The sequence below is a fragment of the Magnolia sinica genome, chromosome 4 (assembly GCF_029962835.1).
Source record: "Magnolia sinica isolate HGM2019 chromosome 4, MsV1, whole genome shotgun sequence".
Classification (NCBI taxonomy): domain Eukaryota; kingdom Viridiplantae; phylum Streptophyta; class Magnoliopsida; order Magnoliales; family Magnoliaceae; genus Magnolia; species Magnolia sinica.
In genome coordinates, this window is record NC_080576.1 from 108,567,251 (window position 1) to 108,588,423 (window position 21,173).

At 41.3% G+C, this 21,173-nt stretch overlaps 1 protein-coding gene across 3 annotated transcripts; it reads left to right on the forward strand.

Annotated features, from left to right (window-relative positions):
• The first annotated feature begins 755 nt into the window (after window positions 1-755).
• On the forward strand, window positions 756-18,491 carry LOC131243737 (protein GAMETE CELL DEFECTIVE 1, mitochondrial). Of its 3 annotated transcripts, XM_058243273.1 has the most exons (4): window positions 757-1,448; window positions 9,531-9,720; window positions 16,676-16,881; window positions 18,306-18,491. In XM_058243273.1, exons 1-4 carry the CDS (start codon window positions 874-876, stop codon window positions 18,388-18,390), a joined length of 1,056 nt encoding a protein of 351 aa, XP_058099256.1. In that variant the 5' UTR covers window positions 757-873; the 3' UTR covers window positions 18,391-18,491. The 3 variants fall into 3 exon arrangements, with proteins under 3 accessions (XP_058099258.1, XP_058099256.1, XP_058099257.1); XM_058243275.1 differs by lacking the exon at window positions 18,306-18,491 and having other exon boundaries at window positions 756-1,448; window positions 16,656-16,786; XM_058243274.1 differs by lacking the exon at window positions 18,306-18,491 and having other exon boundaries at window positions 758-1,448; window positions 16,676-17,004.
• The last annotated feature ends 2,682 nt before the right edge of the window (window positions 18,492-21,173 follow it).

The following is a 21,173-nucleotide window of genomic DNA, read 5'->3' on the forward strand; positions in this document are numbered from 1 at the left end:
AGCTGTATAGCTGTACCAAGTCAAGCTAGGCCTAGCTCTCAGCTAGGCTCGACCTTTAGGGTACCTCAACTGAAACTCGGCTTGGCTCGGTCCTCCAGCTTGGCTAGCCAACTCGGTTTGACTCGGTTAGCAACTCGGGCTAGCTCGATCTTACGAGTAGAGTTCGAGTTTATATTTAGCATTAACAATATATAATATATATAATATAATTTACCTAAGTATAAATATTTATATTAAGTGAATATGATCAGGTTTAAACGGTTTGAATCGAGTCAAGTTCAAGTCAAGTTTCAAATTGAGTTGAGTTGAGCTTGGCCCAGCTAAGACTCAACTTGAAATTTTTTGAGCTAAAAAACCCAGCTCAACTCAGCTCATACCAAATTAAGCTTTTTCGAGTAGAGTAGAGCTCGACTCGGCTGTTTCGAGCCGAGTCGAATCAAGTTTTTTCGAGTAGAGTATAGCTAGTTAACCGAGCTAATTAGTTTCGTGCACAGCTCAGCAGTAGGCAATCCACGCCCTTCCAGCACCGACAAGTAGCGAGGCCGCTACGGGCAGCGTCAGACTGCAATCCGCGTCGCCATCCATACCTATGTAAGCTATTTGGACGGTGTGGATTACCCAAAGTAGGTAAATACGGGCGGTTAACTCCTCGGGCCAAAAATCGACCATCGCTCTTCATCAGCTCCTCTGTTGCTTATAGCAACTCTCTTTGTATTTCTTATTATTCCACTACAACTGCTGCTGACGCTCTCCATACCTCGCTATATGATTAATTGATTCTCTCTCTCTCTCTAACCGCCGCGAATATCTCTATTCCATACCTCCCGACCGGGAAGAAGATAGCTTTTATAGAGAGAGAGAGAGAGAGAGAGAATGCAGAGCCTGAAACGTCTGCCGGCCTCTGAAATCCTCCGGCTTTCGATTTCAAGATCTCTTCTCAATCTCCCGTCCAAATCCTCCAAACCCTCATTTTTCTCTTTTACTTCTTCTTACTCCTCCGACAGCAATTTCCCGAAGAAGGACGGAGAAGATGAATGGAACAACGCCTGGGAGTCGGCATGGCTCCCAGAAGATCTCGCTGCTGCGAAGAACCGCGCTCATTGGGAGATCGACGTTAACTTCTCCAAGGAGACCGTCGTCCTCTCCCCTGATGTCGACCCTGATACCAAGGCCTTCGTCCAGGACATGGACGAGAACTGGAACCAGAGGAGAGGTGCGGCTCTCAAGAAGCTTCCTATGAGAGGAGGAGAAGGAAGGGATATTGTCGAACGGGCGGCGGGCGGCGGAGAGAAGGAGAGCCTGGAGAGCATGAAGAAGGATTACAGGCTGAAGAAGCAGAGGATTCATGCTGGGCTGTGGATGAAGGAGATCGAGAAAGAAGAAGAGGCCAGTTTGGGGAATTTGAGCGGTGGTGCAGATATTGAGAGATTGCTCGACAGTTGCTCGGAGTAAGTTCGTTTCTTTGATTTTAGTATTTCGCTATGGATGGATGGGTTTTGGAGATTCTAGGGTATGATCATCACCGTAATCACCACCGTAATCACCACCATCACCATCATCTTGCCATTGTTGCCGCTGTGTTTGGATGCACTTTGCAAACCCCCGTTTCACCATTTGCTCACAAAATAGGCGCTAAAATGCCCACATGACGAAAACCTTCCTGTTTGGATGCCTGTAAGTTGGGTAAGTGGGAAGTCACTTACAGGTGGTGTTTGGGGGAGAAAATTCACCTGTAAGTAACTTACAACCTGTAAGTCACTCACAGGCAAATCTACCAAAAAACTTCAGGGGGATGGGGGTGAGAAGTCACTTCCCTGTAAGTGACTTCACTTACAACTTAAAATTACTTACAGGCATCCAAACAGGCCATGGGATTGGATTTTGTCGAGTCAACAAAAAAAGTAGGCTTGAAACCCCCAATTGCAGAAACCCCCTTTTTTGGACTGAGCAACGAAGATTAAGAACTGCACCGGTTAGTAGGGGTGATTTGGTGCAAGTTGAAGTCTCTAGAAGGCTAGGGAAAGGCCCAAAAGGAAGTGGGAGATAGGAAGTTACCTATGGTCTAACTGAAGTTATGACCCTTGATAGAGTGGAATGGTAGAATAGGATTCATGTAGCCGACCCCAATTAGTTGGGATAAGGGCCATAAGGGCCCATTTGGGAGCGTGGATTTGGAACCCCCTGTATTCGGAACCCCTTGGATTTGAAATCCTCTTAGAGGTTGTTTGGCACCATGGATTTGGGGAGATTTGAAGGGGTTTCAAATCCTCTGATTGTTTGGCATCATAAAGTAACTGGGGGTTTCAAATCCCATCAAACAAGGGGCTTGAAATCCTCGGTGAAAGTTTGGATTGCATCTAAAATCTTTCCAAGAGTTGCGTGTGTAACATGTGTGTCACTAGATTATTAGGGGTTGTTTGGCACCATGGATTTGAGGGGATTTCAAATCCCCTGGTTGTTTGGCAGCATAAAGTAACTGGAGGTTTCAAATCTAGGGGGTTTCAAATCCCCTTAAAGAGAGGGTTTGAAATCCACGGAGAGATCTTGGATTACACCTAAAATCCTTTCTATAGTTGCATGTATAACATGTGTGTCACTGTCACCATATTATTATTCTATTGAGTAAATGGCCCACTAATGATATTAAAAAACAATTAGATTATCAATTGCATCACTATAATTATTTTAATATGATGATCAACACCGTCCAAACATTGTCCATGTAAATCAACGGCTAGAAATCGTTGGTTACTCACTCAAACATGATCTTGTGCTTGTGGCCCATCCAAGACTTGGAATTTTATCATTTTTGGGCAAAACATATATTTCAGCAGGCTTATTACAACCATTGTGTCAAACATTACATACGTCACTAATTAGAGATATTAAAGTTGATTTAGTAATTAAATTCAAACCCCTATGAATATACCATGCATAACTACTTTTGGATTAAAGTTGATTCCCAATCTAGGGTGCCAAACACAATAGGAGGATTTCAAATCCAGGGGGTTCCAAATCCACGCTCCCAAACAGGCCCTTAATCTATTGGACACGTGGCCCACTATGATATCCCAAAATAATTAGATTATCAATTGCATCACTATAATTACTATAATATGATGATCAATGCCGTTCAAACATTGTCCATGTAAATCAACGGTTAAAAATTGTTGGTTAGTTACTCGGACGTGATCTCGTGCTTATGGCCCATCCGACACTTGGAATTTCATCATTTTCGAGCAAAGTATATATTTCAACGGGCTTATTACAACCACTATGTCAAATGTTACATACTTTCACTAATTAGAGATATTAAAGTTGATTTAGTTATTAAATTTAAATCCCTGTAAGTATACTATGCGTAACTACTTTTAGATTGAAGTTGATTTTAAATCCATTGTGCCAAACACAATAAGTGGATTTCAAATCCAGGGGGTTTCGAACTAGGGGGTTTCAAATCCATGCTCCCAAACCGGCCCTTATTGTGTTTGGCACCCTTGATTCAAAATAAACTTTAATCCAAAAGTAGCTATGCATAGTATATTTACAGGGGTTTAAATTTAATTACTAAATCAACTTTAATATCTCTAATTAGTAAACATATGTAATGTTTGACACAATGGTTGTAATAAGGCCGCTGAAATATATACTTTGCCCGAAAATGATGAAATTCCACGTCTCGGATGGGCCACAAGTACAAGATCACGTCCGAGTGCCTAACCAACAATTTTTAACCGTTGCTTTACATGGGCACTGTTTGGACGGTGTTGATCATTGTATTAAAGTAATTATAGTGATGCAATTGGTAATCTAATTATTTTGGGATATCATTAGTGGGCCATGTGTCCATTAGATTAATAGTTTAGTGACACACATGTTACACATGCAACTCTTGGAAGGATTTTGGATGTAATCCAAGCTTTCACCGTAGATTTGAAACCCCTAATTACTTTAGGGCCTGTTTGGGCAGGTGTATTAGGTCGCAGTAAGGTGTATAGAATTTGAAAAGATGCAATAAATGCATGTGTAAGGTATTGTCTGTGAATTGAGATTATCCCACATTTTCTAATGCCATGTTTGGAATTGATAAGAGTATCTTTAATCCCACAGTATTGAACTCAAACCATGTTTGGATAAAGAGTCAGGATTGTAAAAGGTACAAACCATTTCTCCAAATTCATGTTTTATATTATATATATTTTTTGTGTTGCCATCGAGGTGGGCCCCATTTGGACAATCCGACCTGTTCATCGCATAGGCCAGCTCGAGCGAGGTCGTATGGACTCTGACTTTGGGCTGGTTTGGATGATCAGGGACCCCACAACGGGCCTTGGAAGGTTTCAATAGTAGGAGTTCGTTTCCCTCCGTGTGGCTCACTCAAAACTTGGATCTACCTCATTTTTTGGACCATGGCCTGAAATGTTTTGGAGAAATCGGTGAACGGCGTGGATTTATCATATACATCAAGCTGGGGTCACGAGTGGGGACACCCCACGCCACGTTGGCTGGCAGTGACGTGAGGGGGTGTTCCCAACCCCACTGTCACCTGTAGTGTGGTCCTCTTGATGGTTGGATCAACCTGATTTTTGGGCTCAGCGGTCAAATGACCTGGGTAAAGTGGATGGTGTGGATCTAACAGCTACCTCATGATGGGTCCCATGAGTGGAAACCCACTCCAAAACTCTATGCATACAAGGCAAAGCATCATTGATGCTGGGGCTTTCCAGTTCCCCTTGTACCTCAAGGTGTGACCCACTTAGGATGATGATCGACTTCATTTTTGAGTTGAAAGGCTAAAATAAGATGGAGAATCGGATGAACGGCTTGGATGAAACATATGCATCATGTTGGGACCCATGAGTGGAGGCCCCACCCTTCCCCTATAACTCTTGGCATAAATTTTGAAGAATCAAGGAGGGATGGAGAAGTCCCGCCCATAGCATACGGTTTGGGCGCTAAACCCAAAATGGTTTTCATCGTTCTATTCAACGGTCCTTCTAAACATGACAATACGATATATTAAATGGGATTAGGAATACAATCTGATGCAAGACAATTAACCACTTGCTCTAAAAGCTCGAATTGATAGAGCATGACGAATTAATCTTTTTATCTCTTAGCCCAGACCCCAAATCCATGGGTTAGGTCCTCGGCCGAACCCTCCTTGTGAGCCCCAAATCCATGGGTTCTGCCCCCTCGTGGGCCCCAAATCCATGAGCTCCGCCTCACACAAGTCACTCGCCTCACACGAGCCCCAAATCCATGGGTTATGTGGGCCACCCACCTCGAGTGTGCCCCTGCATCTCACAAGTAACCCCACTCAAGTCCGGTGTGAAAATGCCCCCGCATTACAATCTTATGTAATGCCACCTAATACACCTGGCCAAACAAGCCCTTGGGGGTCGTTTGGCACCATGGATTTGGGAGGATTGCAAATCCCCTGATTGTTTGGCACCCTAAGGGCCTTTCTGGTCAGGTGTATTAGGTGGTATTAGATGGGATTGTATTCATAATCTCATCTAATACATCGTGCTGTCATGTTTGGAAGGACCTTTGAATAGGACAATGAAAACCATTTTGGGTTTGGCGCCCAAACCATGTGCTATGGGCGGGACTTCTCCATCCCTCCTTAATTTTTCAAAATTTATGCCAAGAGTTATAGGGGAAGGGTAGGGCCTCCACTCGTGGGTCCCAACATGATGCATATGTTTCATCCAAGCTGTCCATCCGATTCTCCATCTGATTTTAGCCTTTGAACCCAAAAATGAAGTCGATCCTCATCTTAGGTGAACCACACCCTAAGGTGCAAGGGGGATTGGAAAGCTCTAGTGTCAATGACGCTTTGCCTTGCATGCATAGAGTTTTGGAGTGGGTTTCTACTCGTGGGACTCATCATGAGGTAGCTGTTAGATCCACACCATCCACATCTTTACCCATGTCATTTTGACCGCTGAGCCCAAAAATCAGGCTAATCTAACCATCAAGCGGACCACACTACAGGTGATGGTGGGGTTGGGAACACCCTCTCATGTCACTGCTAGCCGACGTGGGGTGGGGTGTCCCCACTCGTGACCCCTCCTTGATGTATATGATAAATCCACATTGTTCATCGGTTTCTCTAGATCATTTCAGGCCATGGTCCAAAAATGAGGTAGATCCGAGCTTCAAGTGAGCCGCATAGAGGAAAACGACCACCTGCTGTTGAAACCTTCCAAGGCCCGTTGTGGGGTCCCTGATCATCCAAACCAGCCCAACTTTGCGCCCATAGGACCCCGCTTGAGCTGGCCTATGCGGTGAACGGGTCAGATTGTCCAAATGGGGCCCACCTTGATGGCGACAAAAAATATATATAATATAAAACATGAATTGGGAGAAATGGTTTGTACATTTTGCAATCCCGACTCTTTATCTAAACATGGTTTGAGTTCAATACTGCAGGATTAAAGATACTTCTATTAATTCCAAACATGGCATCATAAAATGTGGGATAATCCCAATTCACAAACAATACCTTACACATGAATTTATTGCATCGTTTCCAATTCCATCCACCTTACTGCGACCTAATACACTTGTGCAAATAGGCCCTAAGGCTTTGATGATGATGAGCAAAAATTAGATATTATTAATTATGAGTCATTGCGTATTGATCTTTTACAAATTCTTCATCCTCATTTAAGTGTGAATTTGTGTGCAGGCCCACCGATGATCACTAATGACCATTGGATTGGGAGTCCACCCCCCCAATTACAAGCATGCAAAATGAAATGTAAGAGTAAAAGGTCTTGTCATTGGGGTGACTAAAGGATACCAATTGCAATCCACAGTGGACTATTGTCCTATGGTGCACAATGATTTTTGCTGAGCCCACCTGGATGCTGCAAAGCAATTTACATGGGAACAGGGTTTGAAGAATTCGTATGGGATCTTCAGCCTATTAGTTATAATTCATGGGACAAAGTTGGTTCCTTAAAATTATATTTTTATATTAGAGGTTAGTTTTAAGAACATTAGGTATGAGATGACCTTTTTTAGATGGATGAAGAATTCAGTAGTATGGTCTTGAACATTTATCTGGATTTGATACTAATCTATCCTTTCTTTATTTGGGGAAGAATCAAAACAGCATAAAGTACTCTTATCCAGTCCTGTAAATCAATACAGAGTGTCCCGAAATCATCCAAAATTTTCAGTTCAGACCTCGTATAGCTTTTTGTTGATTCTAATTGAATTGTGATTGTCGTTTTTTGTCAACTCTATCCTTCTAAATTTTTTATTTTTATTCAACTCCTCCAATCATGAAATAAATGAGTTAGTTCTTGCTACTGCTGTACCAAAACAGTATCAACAGGGAAAAAAATTACTGGAATGTTGACAGACATTGTTCTGTTTCTCTTTAAGTCTTGTGTATTGCTGCAAGCTGTTTTGCCCAAACAGAATGTAGTTTAACAACAAAGGTTATAGCTAGAGCTGGGCATCGGTCTGAGTCGGATCGGATTAGGATCCATCCGATCCGATCCGAATTTTGAATGTCTTGATCCGAATCCGAATCCGATCCGAGTTACCTGACCCAATCCGATCCTAACTGTACATTGAATGATCCGATCCGATTTAACCCGGGTCGGATTCGGTCCAGATTTATTTTTTAAATTTTTCAAAAAATATACGAAGGATTTTTAAATTGAAGGAAGAACGTCCTTTCTTGGTGGGGTTTTCCTAAAATCTACAAATTTGTGAAGTAAAAGACTCGAATCATGAGTCAGGCAAGTTAAATAGCTGACTCAGGCAAACCCCATTTTCTTTTCTTCTCTTTTCTTTTTGAAACGAGAGAGAGAGAGAGAGAGAGAGAGAGAGAGAGAGAGAGAGAGAGAGAGAACGTGGAAGAGGGTAATGAGGAATGGAAGGGAAGGAGAGGAATACCTGAGGGAGAGGGGATTTGTGTTTGTGAATCAGCTACTGCTGCTGCTTCTTTTCTCTGATGTTGGGAAAATGGAGAAATGGTGTCTCTAGCGCTAGACCCTTCAAACGATGAAGGCTGAGAGCAAAAGGTTAGATGTCTCTATCTCCTTCTCTTTCCTCTCTTTCTCAAATTATTTTAGGGGACTACTGAGGAGAAGGGTTTGAGGGATTTTAGGGCTCGGGTGCGGGTAGAGAGCGGCGGGTAGGTAGGGTTAAAAAAAAAAAAAAAAAAAAGGGGTAAAAGAGATATATAGGGGAGGGGCAAACTTGTCATTATACCCAGTCCGGTATGGATCGAATCGGCTCGGATCAAAACGGATTGGATTTCGGTTCGGGCGGTTTTGATGCTTATCCGAATCCGATCCGAACTGCATTCGGATCTGCCCCTTTGTACCCGAACCTAACCGATCCAGCCTACCGGTCCTGTTCGAATCGGGGCGGATCGGATCGGATCCGCCGGATTGGACCCATTTTGCACACTCCTAGTTATAGCACTTGGGGTGCAACCTTGTTATGGTCATTCTAGATCTTTTCTTTAACTAGTATCTTATTCTCAATAATGAAGTCTTGAGATCTGCCTAGTTGGTAATTGTGGGCTCTTACTACAATCAGGAAGAGTGTGTCTAATCCCTTCTAAGTTTGCCCTTCACTTCTGTTAGACATTTTTTTAATGTGATAACTTTAGAGAAAATGTACTTGTACTCGTTGTCATCACCACCTCATCCATTGTCCTGCAGACTCTGGAGTTGGTAGTTATCCTATATAACCAGCCTTGTCATGAATATAATGTGTACATGTCCGGTTTGTTTGAAGCTCAAGGGGATCTTTGAAATCCATAACCTAGACTTCGAGTTGGTCGAGTCAGATGTTGCTAGTTGGGAACTTTGGCAGGGCAATAACTTCCTGTTGCTTTTGGGGAGTTATACATAAGGCTAGGCATGTTTGACTGGTACTGGCAGGCTTGTGCTGCTTCGTTCGTTCTATTCCTCCCTCTACTGTTTGGCATGATTATTATTCTTATTTTTTCAATCTTAAATTTGAACTTGTTATAGTTGTTTCTGCCTCTTTTACCAGTTTGTCAAGCGCGTCTCTTCTACACATAGCATCTGCAACTATAACTAAGATTTCCAGGGGCAATTGTTCAAAGCAGCCAGTATCTTCTATCCTCAAAGAATGGCTAACAAATTGGTTTACACGTAGCTTTGGAACCCGAGGCATCACTTCTGTATTCGCTTGTGTAAGTCGCTACCTTGAATAAGTTTCTTGTAAAGGTAGCAATAATAAAGCTCAGGCCTTGATATTACATGGTGAAAGGGAAGATCGATACCCACATCACATTATACGAGGGGTGCATGTTGGTTCATTTAAGCTCTGGATGACTTGAATTTACTTTTTTCAACTTCATCGATGGGTGAAAAGTGTTGTTTACTGGGTTTATCTTAATTTCTCTTATATCGATCACCGATCTGAATCTTAGCAAAGCTGAGTATGTAACTTGTAGATGTTTCATGATAGGTGTTTGTTGCATTTCCTAACATGTGCCAAATAATAATAATAAAAAAAAAATACAGGATTTTCGATACAAGCAGTAGTGAACTGAATGACTGGAAGGTTCCTAGCTCTTCTGAGTTCAAAACTAAGCCTGATGGGTGGGAAACAACATCCAAAGCTCAAGATGGGAGTGTCTGGGAGATGTCACAAAGGGAGGAAGACATCCTTCTCCAAGAATTTGAGCGACGAATTGCTTTCAGCAAATTCCAGGTATTGCAAATATATGCATCAATTTATCTTCTTTTTTATTTTTTATTTTATCAGTAATAGGGACCATACAAAATATGAGGAATCAGAGAAATTGAGAAAAGCTGGAAATTAAATCTGCCTTTGTTGCATATAAAGAGCTTTGCAAATTCCATGGCCAATTTCCACACATCCATCCACATGCAGGTAGACAACATGGCATGAGTGACTGACCTGGCCCATCAATTAGGCCAAGCACGCATTTCCAAAATAGATGGACAGTGGCCTGATTTTTGGGCTAGAGCAGCTTTGTGGTGGGTCCCAAATGAGACACAACTTTGATGTCCCACACATGGGTGGAGATTGGCACGTGTGTGTGTGTGTTTGTGTGTGTGTGTGTGTGTGAGAGAGAGAGAGAGAGAGGGTCGTCTCCACTATGATGTGTATGTGAAATCGACTCCAAACATCAAGTGTGTCACCCCCATCTTAGGCCTAGGGCCTAAATATCAGGCCAATTCGTAATTCAAGCGGACCTCATGATTGGAAAAAAAGTGTACAGGGCAATGCCTACCCTCCAAATTATTTCCCTTGGGCATCTAATGGTTGGAGTGGATTTGACATACTCATCGCGGTGGGTGATGAGGACATCCGAGCACCATTCAAAGTATACTAGAGGAAGAGGAGAGCTTTGGCCCCAGTTCCATCATCTCTATGGTCGGATGATCATTATATGGGGCCTGGAACAAGTATATAGCCGCGTTGGAAGACCCCACATGCATGTTTATGCATCTTTGTAGACCCCACACTAGGAAGATTCATGTGGGCTGCATATAGAGCTTATTGAACACATCTAGACTGTTGGATTGAATGGACATTTTCATTGGACTGTTGGATTTCCCGTGTTACATCATCTGGACCATTGGCCCATCTTGGTCGTGGACATCATTGGACATTAGTTTAGTTATTTTATGGGTTGTTATGTTTTAGTTGATTTAGGGGGTATTTTGGATATTTTAGAGTATTAAGGGTTTTTTTATGTAAAAACACCCCAAAAGGGGTATTAAAGCTTGGACGTGTGAATGCCCTAGCATTATTATGCATTGAATTAAAAAAATCTCTTTTGCTTGAGCAAAGAAAACCTCTTGTGATTGGAGTGGTGTGAAGCAATGGAATGATTCCATCTTATTTCTTTTCTTTCAAGGTATTATCTTCTCTTTTCTCTCTTTCTACTTCCCTCAATCTCTCTCTATTTCTCTCTATTCCTTTATTTTCCTTTTGTTTTTCCTCAAAACCCATTCCCATCATCTTAAAAACCCACCTAAACGTAGACTTACCCAAACCATACAACCGTATGGGTCCCACCATTGATCGTACGACCGTACAACCGTCTATATGACCAACCCAATCTCCCTTTTCTCTCCCTCTTGGATCCTTCATCCTTTACCCTTAAGTCCCATAACCTCAGCCTAAAACCCTAACCTAGAACCTAGATTCCCAAAACCCTAATCCCCAAATCCCATCTTCTCGAATCATAAAAACCTAACCTAAAATCTCCTAAATCTCAAAACCCTAATCCAATTTCCCAATTTCCTAATCCTCAAATTTAACCCTAACCCACCAAAACCCTAATTAGGACGAGTGTTTCCCTTTGAATCAATAGTAATCCCTATCCTAGATGGAAGCCCTACCTTCCATAAATCCTAATCGATTCATATTTTGTTGGATCTGCATTGCGGGATTGTCTATGACTTTGAACTGGAACATGTTTTGTTACTTGGATTTTTTCAACTTTGTGATAAAGTAATTTTATTTTACATTTTAATTGCTTCAATTAATGCGTTATTTAGTTTCAACACATCATTCTAGGTTAGACCATCCGTCCTGCGTTAGTGGGCCTTGTAAAAGATCAAGAGTTGACTTTTCTCTCCCAATCGTTTCCATTGGTGTGACCCACCTAAATCAGAGGTCAGCTTGATGTTTTGCCCTTGGACCTAACGTGGGATGATGCATCTAACGGTTAGAGTGGATTTCACATACATGTCATGGTAAGCCTCGTAAAAAATATCAAGGGTGGGCTTCCCTCGCCCAACTGCTTCCCTTGGTGTGGCCCACCTAAATCATAGATTCACCTGGTGTTTTAGCCCTAGGCCTAACATGGGGTCACATACCTGATGATCAGAGTGGATTTCAGAAGTATATCATGTTAGGGCCCACATGAGTTGCCCTACCGTTTGCTCGCACAGATAGACTCCCGTGGCACTGCTAATAGGAGCAAGGTATTCCGTAAAAATAATGGTGGCCATAACGACCACCACCGTTACCTTTATGATATGGGCTGTTACGGCCCCCATAATGGTCGTAACGCTCTCTCTCTCTCTCTCTCTCTCTCTCTCTCTCTCTCTCTCTGTGGAAAAGAACTTGAAACACATATTGGCCCTATAATGGACCGTTAGGTAGCGGGCTGTTACGGTTTATGTAACGGCCTTTACGACACACCATGCATAGGAGACCACTCTCTCTCTCTCTCTCTCTCTCTCTCTCTCTCTCTCTCTCTCTCTATATATATATATATATATATCACTGGTCTCTTGCGAGTAAGACAGTAAATGGCTTGCTTGCAAGCAAACGGGTCAGCCGTATGGGGCGGGCCCCACCGTGATGTGTTTTTGAAATCCACTTCGGCCGGCACCACGTACATGACCAAATTTTGGGCCTAGTGCATAAAACCCACCATTCGGGTGGACCATACCAAGGAAACAGTTGGGAGGGGACCGTAGATCATTGGAAGTGGAGGGGGTGGATCTAGTCTTGTGTCCAATCTTCTTCCTATTCCATTATTATCAATGGCTCTCTTATATGTTTTTGTTAATCCTTGACGACTAAGGCAGGGAGATCCCTTATCTCCATATTTATTTGTTGTGATTGGAGAAGCCCTTAGTGCGATGCTCCGTAAGGGTGCGAATTATGGTTTGTTATGTGGTTTCAAGATAACAGGGGAGAGATTGTAGATTACCCATCTTCAATATGTGGGTGACACTCTTCTTTTTTGTGAGGCAAAGGCGAATGCAATTGATAATCTCCACAAATTAACAATGTGCTTCGAGGTGGTTTCAGGATTGAAGGTGAATGCTTCAAGAAGAAGAACTTGAGAGTCTTACTAGCTTATTTGGGTGTAAAACTGGATCTTTTCCTTCTACTTATCTTGGGTTGCCACTATGTTTTGGGAAGATGGCGGCTCATCTTTGGGACAAGGTGATAGAGAGGATTGAGAAGAGATTGGCCTATTGGAAATGCTGGTATATTTCTTTGGGATGTCGCTTAAATCTCATCAAAACGATTTTCTCCAACATGCCCATTTACTTTGTTTTGTGTCTCTTTTCAAGCGCCCTTCGTCAGTGCTTTTTCTAGACTTAAAAAATTGAGGCGCGGTTTTTTATGGAAGGGCGCAAGCAAAGGGAAAAAGTTTCACCTTCTCAAGTGGGATGAAGTTTGCAGGCCTATTACAAATGGAGGGGCAAGAATTAGACCTTTGGGAGCCATGAACACAACGTTGCTTGGAAAGTGGATTTGGAGATTCAAAGTGGAAGAGGGCAGACTTTGGAGAGAGTTGGTGGCTGCATAGTACGGTTCTCAGGAATGTTGGTGGTTCGTGAGGGGTTCTTCTTTGCATATGTCCTTTGCTATGTTGAAAGTGATTGCGGCTACCGAGCACTTTGTTTGGAAGTGTGTATCTTTTGTTGTTGGAAATGGGCTTCACATTCGCTTTTGGGTCAATTGATGCAAGCTGATCTTGGTCCACGATCCATGGCCAGGCTCAGGCCCATTAAGCCCAAGCCCAAATGTTGGCCCATCACTAAGGGAGTCTCAGGCCTCTTATTTAGGTAGCTAGCCTATTTAAGTAGTTAGCTAGCAAAATCAATCAGCTAGCTAAGAATAATCCATTAGTCAAATATTTTTAATGCATTCTTATCTCTTTGTATCTCTTTTTCATATTTGTGATAAGTTATTGATTGTCAATGACATGATGTGTTTTTCCTTATATGTACGTTTCAAAAGCCTCTATAAGGGTCTGATATGAGTAGCACGAAGACGCCTTTGAATTGAATCAAATTTCTGCAATTGTTCTCTATTTGTTTTGAGTTCTCGTACTTAAATTGAAGGTGCCTACGCTTGAGCGGACCCTTCTCATCAGCTGGTTGCACTAGTTTGGTATCAGAACGAGGTTCCAACGGTTGGGTTGAAGTCCTAGATCAACAACAATCTCGATATTGTTATTTCCAGGTTCTTTAAACATAGGATTTTGCCTATTTTCTTTTATTTTCTTCATTGCACCTATGCTTCCTATCCCCATTCACCCTTTTTCTTTTCTTTTACAAAGCCCAAAAGTCCAATTGATAAGGGGAGAATGCCAAATTTTTGGTAGCCATCTACCTCTAGTCCAACCCATTAAAATAAATAAATTAAATAAAAACATCAGCCTCATTCCAGCCCATTAAAAAACCCAAAAAATCAGCCATATTCCAACCTATTAAAACCCCAAAATTAGCCCTATTTCAGCCTATTAAGACCTTTTTAAAAAAAACCCAGACCCATTAAAGCCCCAAATCAACCTATTCCATCCAATTGAAAAAAAAGAAGAGAAGGGTCCTATTCCAACCCATTAGAAGCCAAAAAAAAAAAAAAAAACCCAACCCTATTCCATCTATAAAAAAAAGAAAAAGAAAAAAAGAAGAAGCCATATTTCGGTCCAAATTCAACATATTTCAATCCATTGATGTATATAATCCCAACACGTTAGCAATCTTCTGTTCTAAGCTAGAGACCGCATACATTCTGTCCATTACTTTTTGTTGTCACGATGTCTACCTATGGTGGTAACGCCTATTGAGGGAGGCTTACTGATCAACAACGAGGCAATTGCATTGCTGAGCTATTCGCAAGGGTAGCTAGCTTGGAAACCGTTGTTGACCAATTACGTGGAGAGCAAATGGTGAGCAACCTGAACTTATTGGAAATCCTGATAGTGATCCAAATCCACAACAAGGGTTCAAACCAGAACCTTCGATTAATCAAAATGGCATGGGTCCTCGGGAGTCTGTTTATGACTTCATGCAACGACTCTTTGCAAAGAGAGTCCATGACACTGTGATGTAGACGCCCAAGAAAGATGATATAACCAAGAAAGTACGGGTTGAAGTTTCAGACTCGTCTTGATGCAAAGGCTTTTGTCGTATAAAGAAACTGAGCTTTGCTCAAATACGTCGTGACGCATTGGAATTCAATACATCGTGGGATGAGGATTGCGTCCGACCCCTACGGATGGGCTCGTTCTTTGTATGAAGTCTATGGGACCCACCATAATGTATGTGTTTTATCCACGACGTCCATTCATTTTTACCAGATTTTTTAGGATATGAACCCAAAACTGAGGCAGATCCAAAGCTCAAGCGGACCACACCATAGGAAACAGTGGGGATTGAACACCTACCATTGAAAACTTCTTGGGGCCACAAAAGTTTTTTATCAAACTAGAGCGAAGTCTATTTGACCTTATGAACAGGTTGGATGGCAAGATTGGATTGGATTGCAATGTTGGAAGATTATTTTGCATGGTACGACATGGAGGATGCCCAGCGAGTGGCCTTTGTCAAGGTCAAGTTGAAGGGCCCAACAAGAATCTGGTGGCAAAGCATTGGCAATAACAATCTCATCATGGGTCGTCCTACTATCACCAAGTGGGCTAACTACATGATGGAGAAGTTGGAAAGTAAGTATTTGTCTTCAAGTTACATGGCTACTCTTCTCTAGGAGCTCCTTGCGTTCAAACAGAGAACTTTATCGGTGGATGACTACATTGAAAAGTTCAATGAGCTTTCTGTCCGTTGTAAGCCTGCATAGACAGACCACATAACAATTAATCGCTATTGGGCAGGTTTGCACCAAGAGATCCACCGTAAGATAGTCATGCATGATTTCGAGTCAGTTGATGATGTTCATCGGAAGCTCGACGAGTTGAATAACAGCCGCAACAACATTCTCTCCGACGTTTTGGTTCTCCAGTTAGGGAACCTTTTGTGAGAAGGGGTTTAGGTTTGCATCTCAACCAAACTCCACCACAGGGCCTTTTCAGCCGCGCCCATAGATGCAGGCATCTCTTATAAGGCAACCTCAACCTTTGCAATGCTCTCCACCACATAATTCATACTAAAAGCAACCAGCTGTGTAGGGACATGACACTAGGGGGCGATGTCTTAATCTTAATCCTTCTCTCAAAAGAGAACGACGAGGTGTTGATTGTTACCGTTGCGGACAAATAGGATACTTTTGTAATGAGTGTCCGCAAGCCAGGAACTTCCTTTACTGCGGTAATGAGGACCCCTACTACCCGGATGACCATCAATATTACGATGAGGACCCCTACTACCCGGCTCTCTATGTGCGCGCCTCTCTCTCTCTCTCTCTCTCTCTCTCTCTCTCTCTCTCTATATATATATATATATATATATATATATATATATATAAAAGAGAGCAACTGGTTTGACCACAGTTTACAGCCTGTTAATTGCTTGCGACATCCAATCCTCCTAATAGGTTGGCCCACCATGAGGATCACCTTTGCTTCAAAAAATCGGCCCTATCCAATCGTCGAGTGAGCTAGCAAAATACAAGTGTGGTCCACTTGATCCGTGGATGGGGCTGATTTTTGCATAAAGTGTTCCTCATGGTGGGGCCAATCTATTGTACAGGTTGGATGTCTCATGCACTAAGCAATTTAGAACTTACCTGCTGGGTGGACCATAACCTCTGTTCCCACCGGTTGGACTTGAGACCTTCTCATTTATGTATATATATGCGCACAGACACACACACACAGTCCGTATCATAACCTATCACGACTTATATGTCTCTGTTTTGACATCTTTTGTCACCAATGTCACTGCACTAATGCTTTTCACGAGGTCTGGTGATGGAAATGCAGATTGCTAGTTTCATCAAGTCTCACATATTTAGCCGGAGGAGACCCATTGATGGATGGAAATACATGATAGAAGAGTTAGGCCCAAATGCCAAAAGAGGGAAAGGAAGCACTTTGAGATTGCCTAGTCTATCAGATGCATCAACCCAACCTTTCAAGGAGGAGAAGACATCAACAGGCCGCAGAGATATCTCCCCTCACAAAAGGAGGTAGCTAACTTGTTCTCCATATTAAACACTTCAACATCTGAGATATAAGTATGTGATCATTAGAGCTTTGTATCACTTTGATGTTATGGATTATCTGATTCCAAATAGGCATTTTGTGATGAATGAATCTCTTTTGTGCGGGCAATCACTGAGGTTGGCCCGGCCTGCAGTAAGAAATAGCATTAGATTATGGGAGCCATCATCTAGTACAATTCTTCATAGTGGACTCCTAAACAAAGGTCCCAGCTGTCTTAAACAAAGGCTGTTGGATTGGGGAAATTCACAGAAGATTGCACAATGTAACAATGACTGGATCAAAACAGCCATACAATAAGGGCACGCAAAATGTATGAAGAGGAAACGATCTTACCATCCAATCTGCATGCCCTTGCTCAAATGGCTATGATCACTTGATGATTGGGGTTATTGTTGGGGCCATTTGAAATCCACGGTTCCCTGTCCCCTCCAGTGTTCTACTTTGCTTATAGTTTTCCACCACCATAATAAGGCATGAAGGATTCATACCACACCACACCACTAGTTTAATATTTGATTCTTTATCCTTAATGTGCCTTTCTTTCTGAGGATAAGACAGGCCTTTGTGGTGTTTTTCTTCTTCTCTACGGCGCGTGTAATGGTTATGTTTTCTGTTGATGAGCTATGATCTGTGTAGCTTCCATAATCTTTACTTGCTGTTTTCCATTCACTTAGCTGTTTAAAGTTGCTGCATTGATTAAGTTTAAACATGTGGTGTACTCCATACACAGAATTATAATTTAGCTATATGTGGGATTACTAATTGTCTTGGCATGAACTACTTCCAGCGATCTTGTTTGACTGTTTTCTTCTCATCGTATTAGTTTCGCACCCCATAAAATCCATTCCGGGTTAGCAAGGGTTGCATGTTTTTTGAGATATATCAATGATCTGTTTCCTACTAGCACTTCAGTAAAATAACTTAACTGCAAGATGCTTTGAGGATCTGATTAACAAAACACTATTCTTGTTAACTTATCACGTAGTGAAGCAAAAGCCATCAGAAGCTTTCTTTAACAAGCTCTACTTTTAGATTAAGATAATTTGTTAATAGAAGAGTTCCTTGTGCCTTCACATTTAATTAGAACCTCACTTTTCATATGTCACAAATCCTTTATCTGAGAAATTGCTTCAGCATGATGCATGTGCCATCTGTATCAGCTGGAAGTATTACAGTCTTGAGATTGCAGCTATCAGGATAAACCGTATGGCTGCACCCTGTGTGTGAAGTGTGAACTACATTTTTCTATTTATTTTTGGGACAAAAGTTCCATGTCATTTTGAAAGCAGAAACTTTCGGACAGTTTGTTTTAGTATATACAAATAGAGGTTCCATGTTTACGTCTTTTGTGCGCATTTTGCTAACATCCCCTCCTATCCTTTCCAAGGTCACATGGGGTGACCTATCATTGGTCTGAGTCATTCATACATCTAGGAGCCAGCCATGGTGTAAAAATCATGCCAATCGGATGATCCTAAGCTTCCCATCAAGAGCATGGAAAATGGACAGCCATGATTGAGTGGAGAAACAAAATAGCTCCAATCATCATCTTGAAACATCTACTGATAAATCCCACATTTTATATATATATATATATATATATATATATATATATAATTTGATAAATCCCACTTTGTATTGTCTATGATTCCAAAGTAGAACAATTTGAACTGTTGAGCAAGTCCTGATCCAATCCATCCTTGATTTGGACTTATTTTCTGTAACCATCCATTTCCAAAGCCATGACCGCAATGCTTGTGGTTGCCTAACAAAACGGTTTTCAAGAATTATAAGCGATCCATGATGATCCTTAACCCAGTTCACTTCTCTATGAAACTGAGGTTCGGTTGTTGAGATAGCATTGTAGGAGTATCAGAACTCCATGCAATGGCATTCTGAGTTAAATTTCTCAACTTAAAACTCAAATCTCATCTATTCTCGGCCAGTAAAATAAATCTCCGTCCCTCCCTCCGAAAAGTTAAAATTGGCATGTTGGGTATTGTAAGGTCAATGACCAAACAATTATGTGTTGGATGATAAGCACAAGTTCTGGTAAAAAAATAGTCCCGAGATCCGAAAGTTTGCCATCAGTGGATCTCATGTTTTCACTCCTACATGTAGATGCTCCCTTATGGGATTCTTCTATTTTAAACAATGAAATATCTTTCACTTAATCGCAGCCGTTTACTTAGGTGGCCTAATATAGATCACTCCGTTCCTGACTTGAGAAGTGTGATTTGACACTAAATACCGATCTGCCATCAAAGATGGACCAGGCCTGATCCATTCTCTTGATTCTAATGGGACTACGACCATCAAATCAGGTCACCCTAATATGGCCTTCAGGCCATCTCTGTCTTTTCTGATCTCATTGATGAATGACCTGGATTTGTCCGATGCAAATCCATTTTCAGGCAGATCATATCCTTCTATTCAGATTTGGGCATGGTAGTGGACTCAACCCAGATGATGTATCCATCTCTCTTGATATATGTCCGAGCCATGGTTAAATTTGCTTGGGCACCAGTCCAATCTCTGGATTGTCAGAATCTTTTGGAATGCTGGGAAGATATCCCATTTGGTAAAGAATGTGGGAGACGACTTCGTCGAGAATATCATCACCAGATTTGTGATAAGTTTGGTTCTCTTGACAGGTCTCTTATAAACATGGTGAGCACATTGCTTTATTAATGAGCATGATAATCATGGGCTAATTAATTCTCCAAAAGGTAGATACAAGGGCTGATGCCTTTGCACTTATGGCAGAATGTGTATTGCCGGTCAGGTGTTATCAACATGTGCCGTGCCGAATATGAGTGTAAACATGTAATATGTCTCTTCTAATGATTGAGTTTGATAGATTTTTAGTCCATATGATAGTCACGGTGAGTTACATTTGTTCAGCCTATTAGGTATTAGGCACCTAATTCTCGATTCACCACAATTTTTTTTTTTGGAAAAAAAAAAAAAAACAAAAAAAACAAGAGAGACGTGTATGTAATTGCAACACTCAAAAAGCACTGTCCGGAATTTTGGTTCCCTAGGCAGCAATTAGTAAAACCACGCCCTTCGGTCTTGCAAATATACTTCAACAAAAAAATATTAAAATTGAATTAGGCAAATAATTTTAAAAAAAATTCTTTCTTATATTATTGTAGTTAAATAGTGCTCTTAGTTCCATCCTTTCACTTGGACCATCCAATCGTTAGATCTGAACTCTCTGTTATGTCTGAAAAGGATTTCATGGACCATTCTAAAAAAATCATAAATCAAAATATTGCTTTTAAACCAATAATAATAATAATAAAAGAGAGCCGGAGTATATCACTTTTAAAAAATATTTAATATATTCCTAGAAGGGGCATTTACCTTAAAATCCCACCAAAGTTGAGATTTTACCAAATAATATCTCTACAAACATAAACGTGCTTTTTAAGCAGAGAAATTACCATAATTGTATTTTTGTATATAGATGTAATCTACTGTGATGCTAACCAGTCCAATGGATGTAATCTACTGTGATGCTTTGAATAACAAAATAATAATAATTAATCTAAATATAAAGTGTGCCACACTATAAAAAATAATATATAGCACTTGAATATATCAAAATTCATGTGTATCCCAAAAATCTGTGGCTATCATGGATGGGTGTATATGCATTATTCATGTACATTGATAGCATTTTAAAAGTCATTAGAAAGAAGAAGATTCGAACTTATTTGTCGTCCCCACTTCAAAACGCGTTTTGGATCGTCCATCACGTCACGTGGTCACCCTGTGAATTTGACACTCGTTACACGTGCGTAAGGTCCACTCTTAAGGAGGGCCATAGAATACGTAGGATGTGGACGTTGGCTGTCATTGGCTTTACAGTATGAGCATGGCCCACTTGAAGAATGGATCGACCCCGGCTTTTCTCTAAGGAAGATCTATCATGGGACCCTGATGAACTGACCAGATCTAATATGCCGAATTTTCAGATAAGGAGGCGCTTTTGTTAGGCGATCTGTTAGATATGCCGTCTCCAAGTAACGTTTTAATATACAATGTGATGGTTCATACCCCTGTTGCAAGAAATTTTACAAGTAGAATACATACGACTCAATTTGAATCGTCCATATCGTGAGGCCCACCTTAGATAGGCCATAAATCCAATTATTAGAATGCAGGGATGTCCTAATGGATCGATCAACGGTCCTGATTCAACAAACGTCCACTAATTGGAGGCTAGTATTATTCAATCAATCTGGTT

Coding starts and splice junctions, on each gene's coding strand:
- LOC131243737 (XM_058243273.1), top strand. CDS start 874: ATGCAGAGCCTGAAACGTCTGCCGGCCTCTGAAATCCTCCGGCTTTCG. Junction 9,721..16,675: donor TTGCTTTCAGCAAATTCCAG/GTATTGCAAATA, acceptor ATGGAAATGCAG/ATTGCTAGTTTCATCAAGTC. Junction 16,882..18,305: donor ATCTCCCCTCACAAAAGGAG/GTAGCTAACTTG, acceptor ATCCTTTCCAAG/GTCACATGGGGTGACCTATC.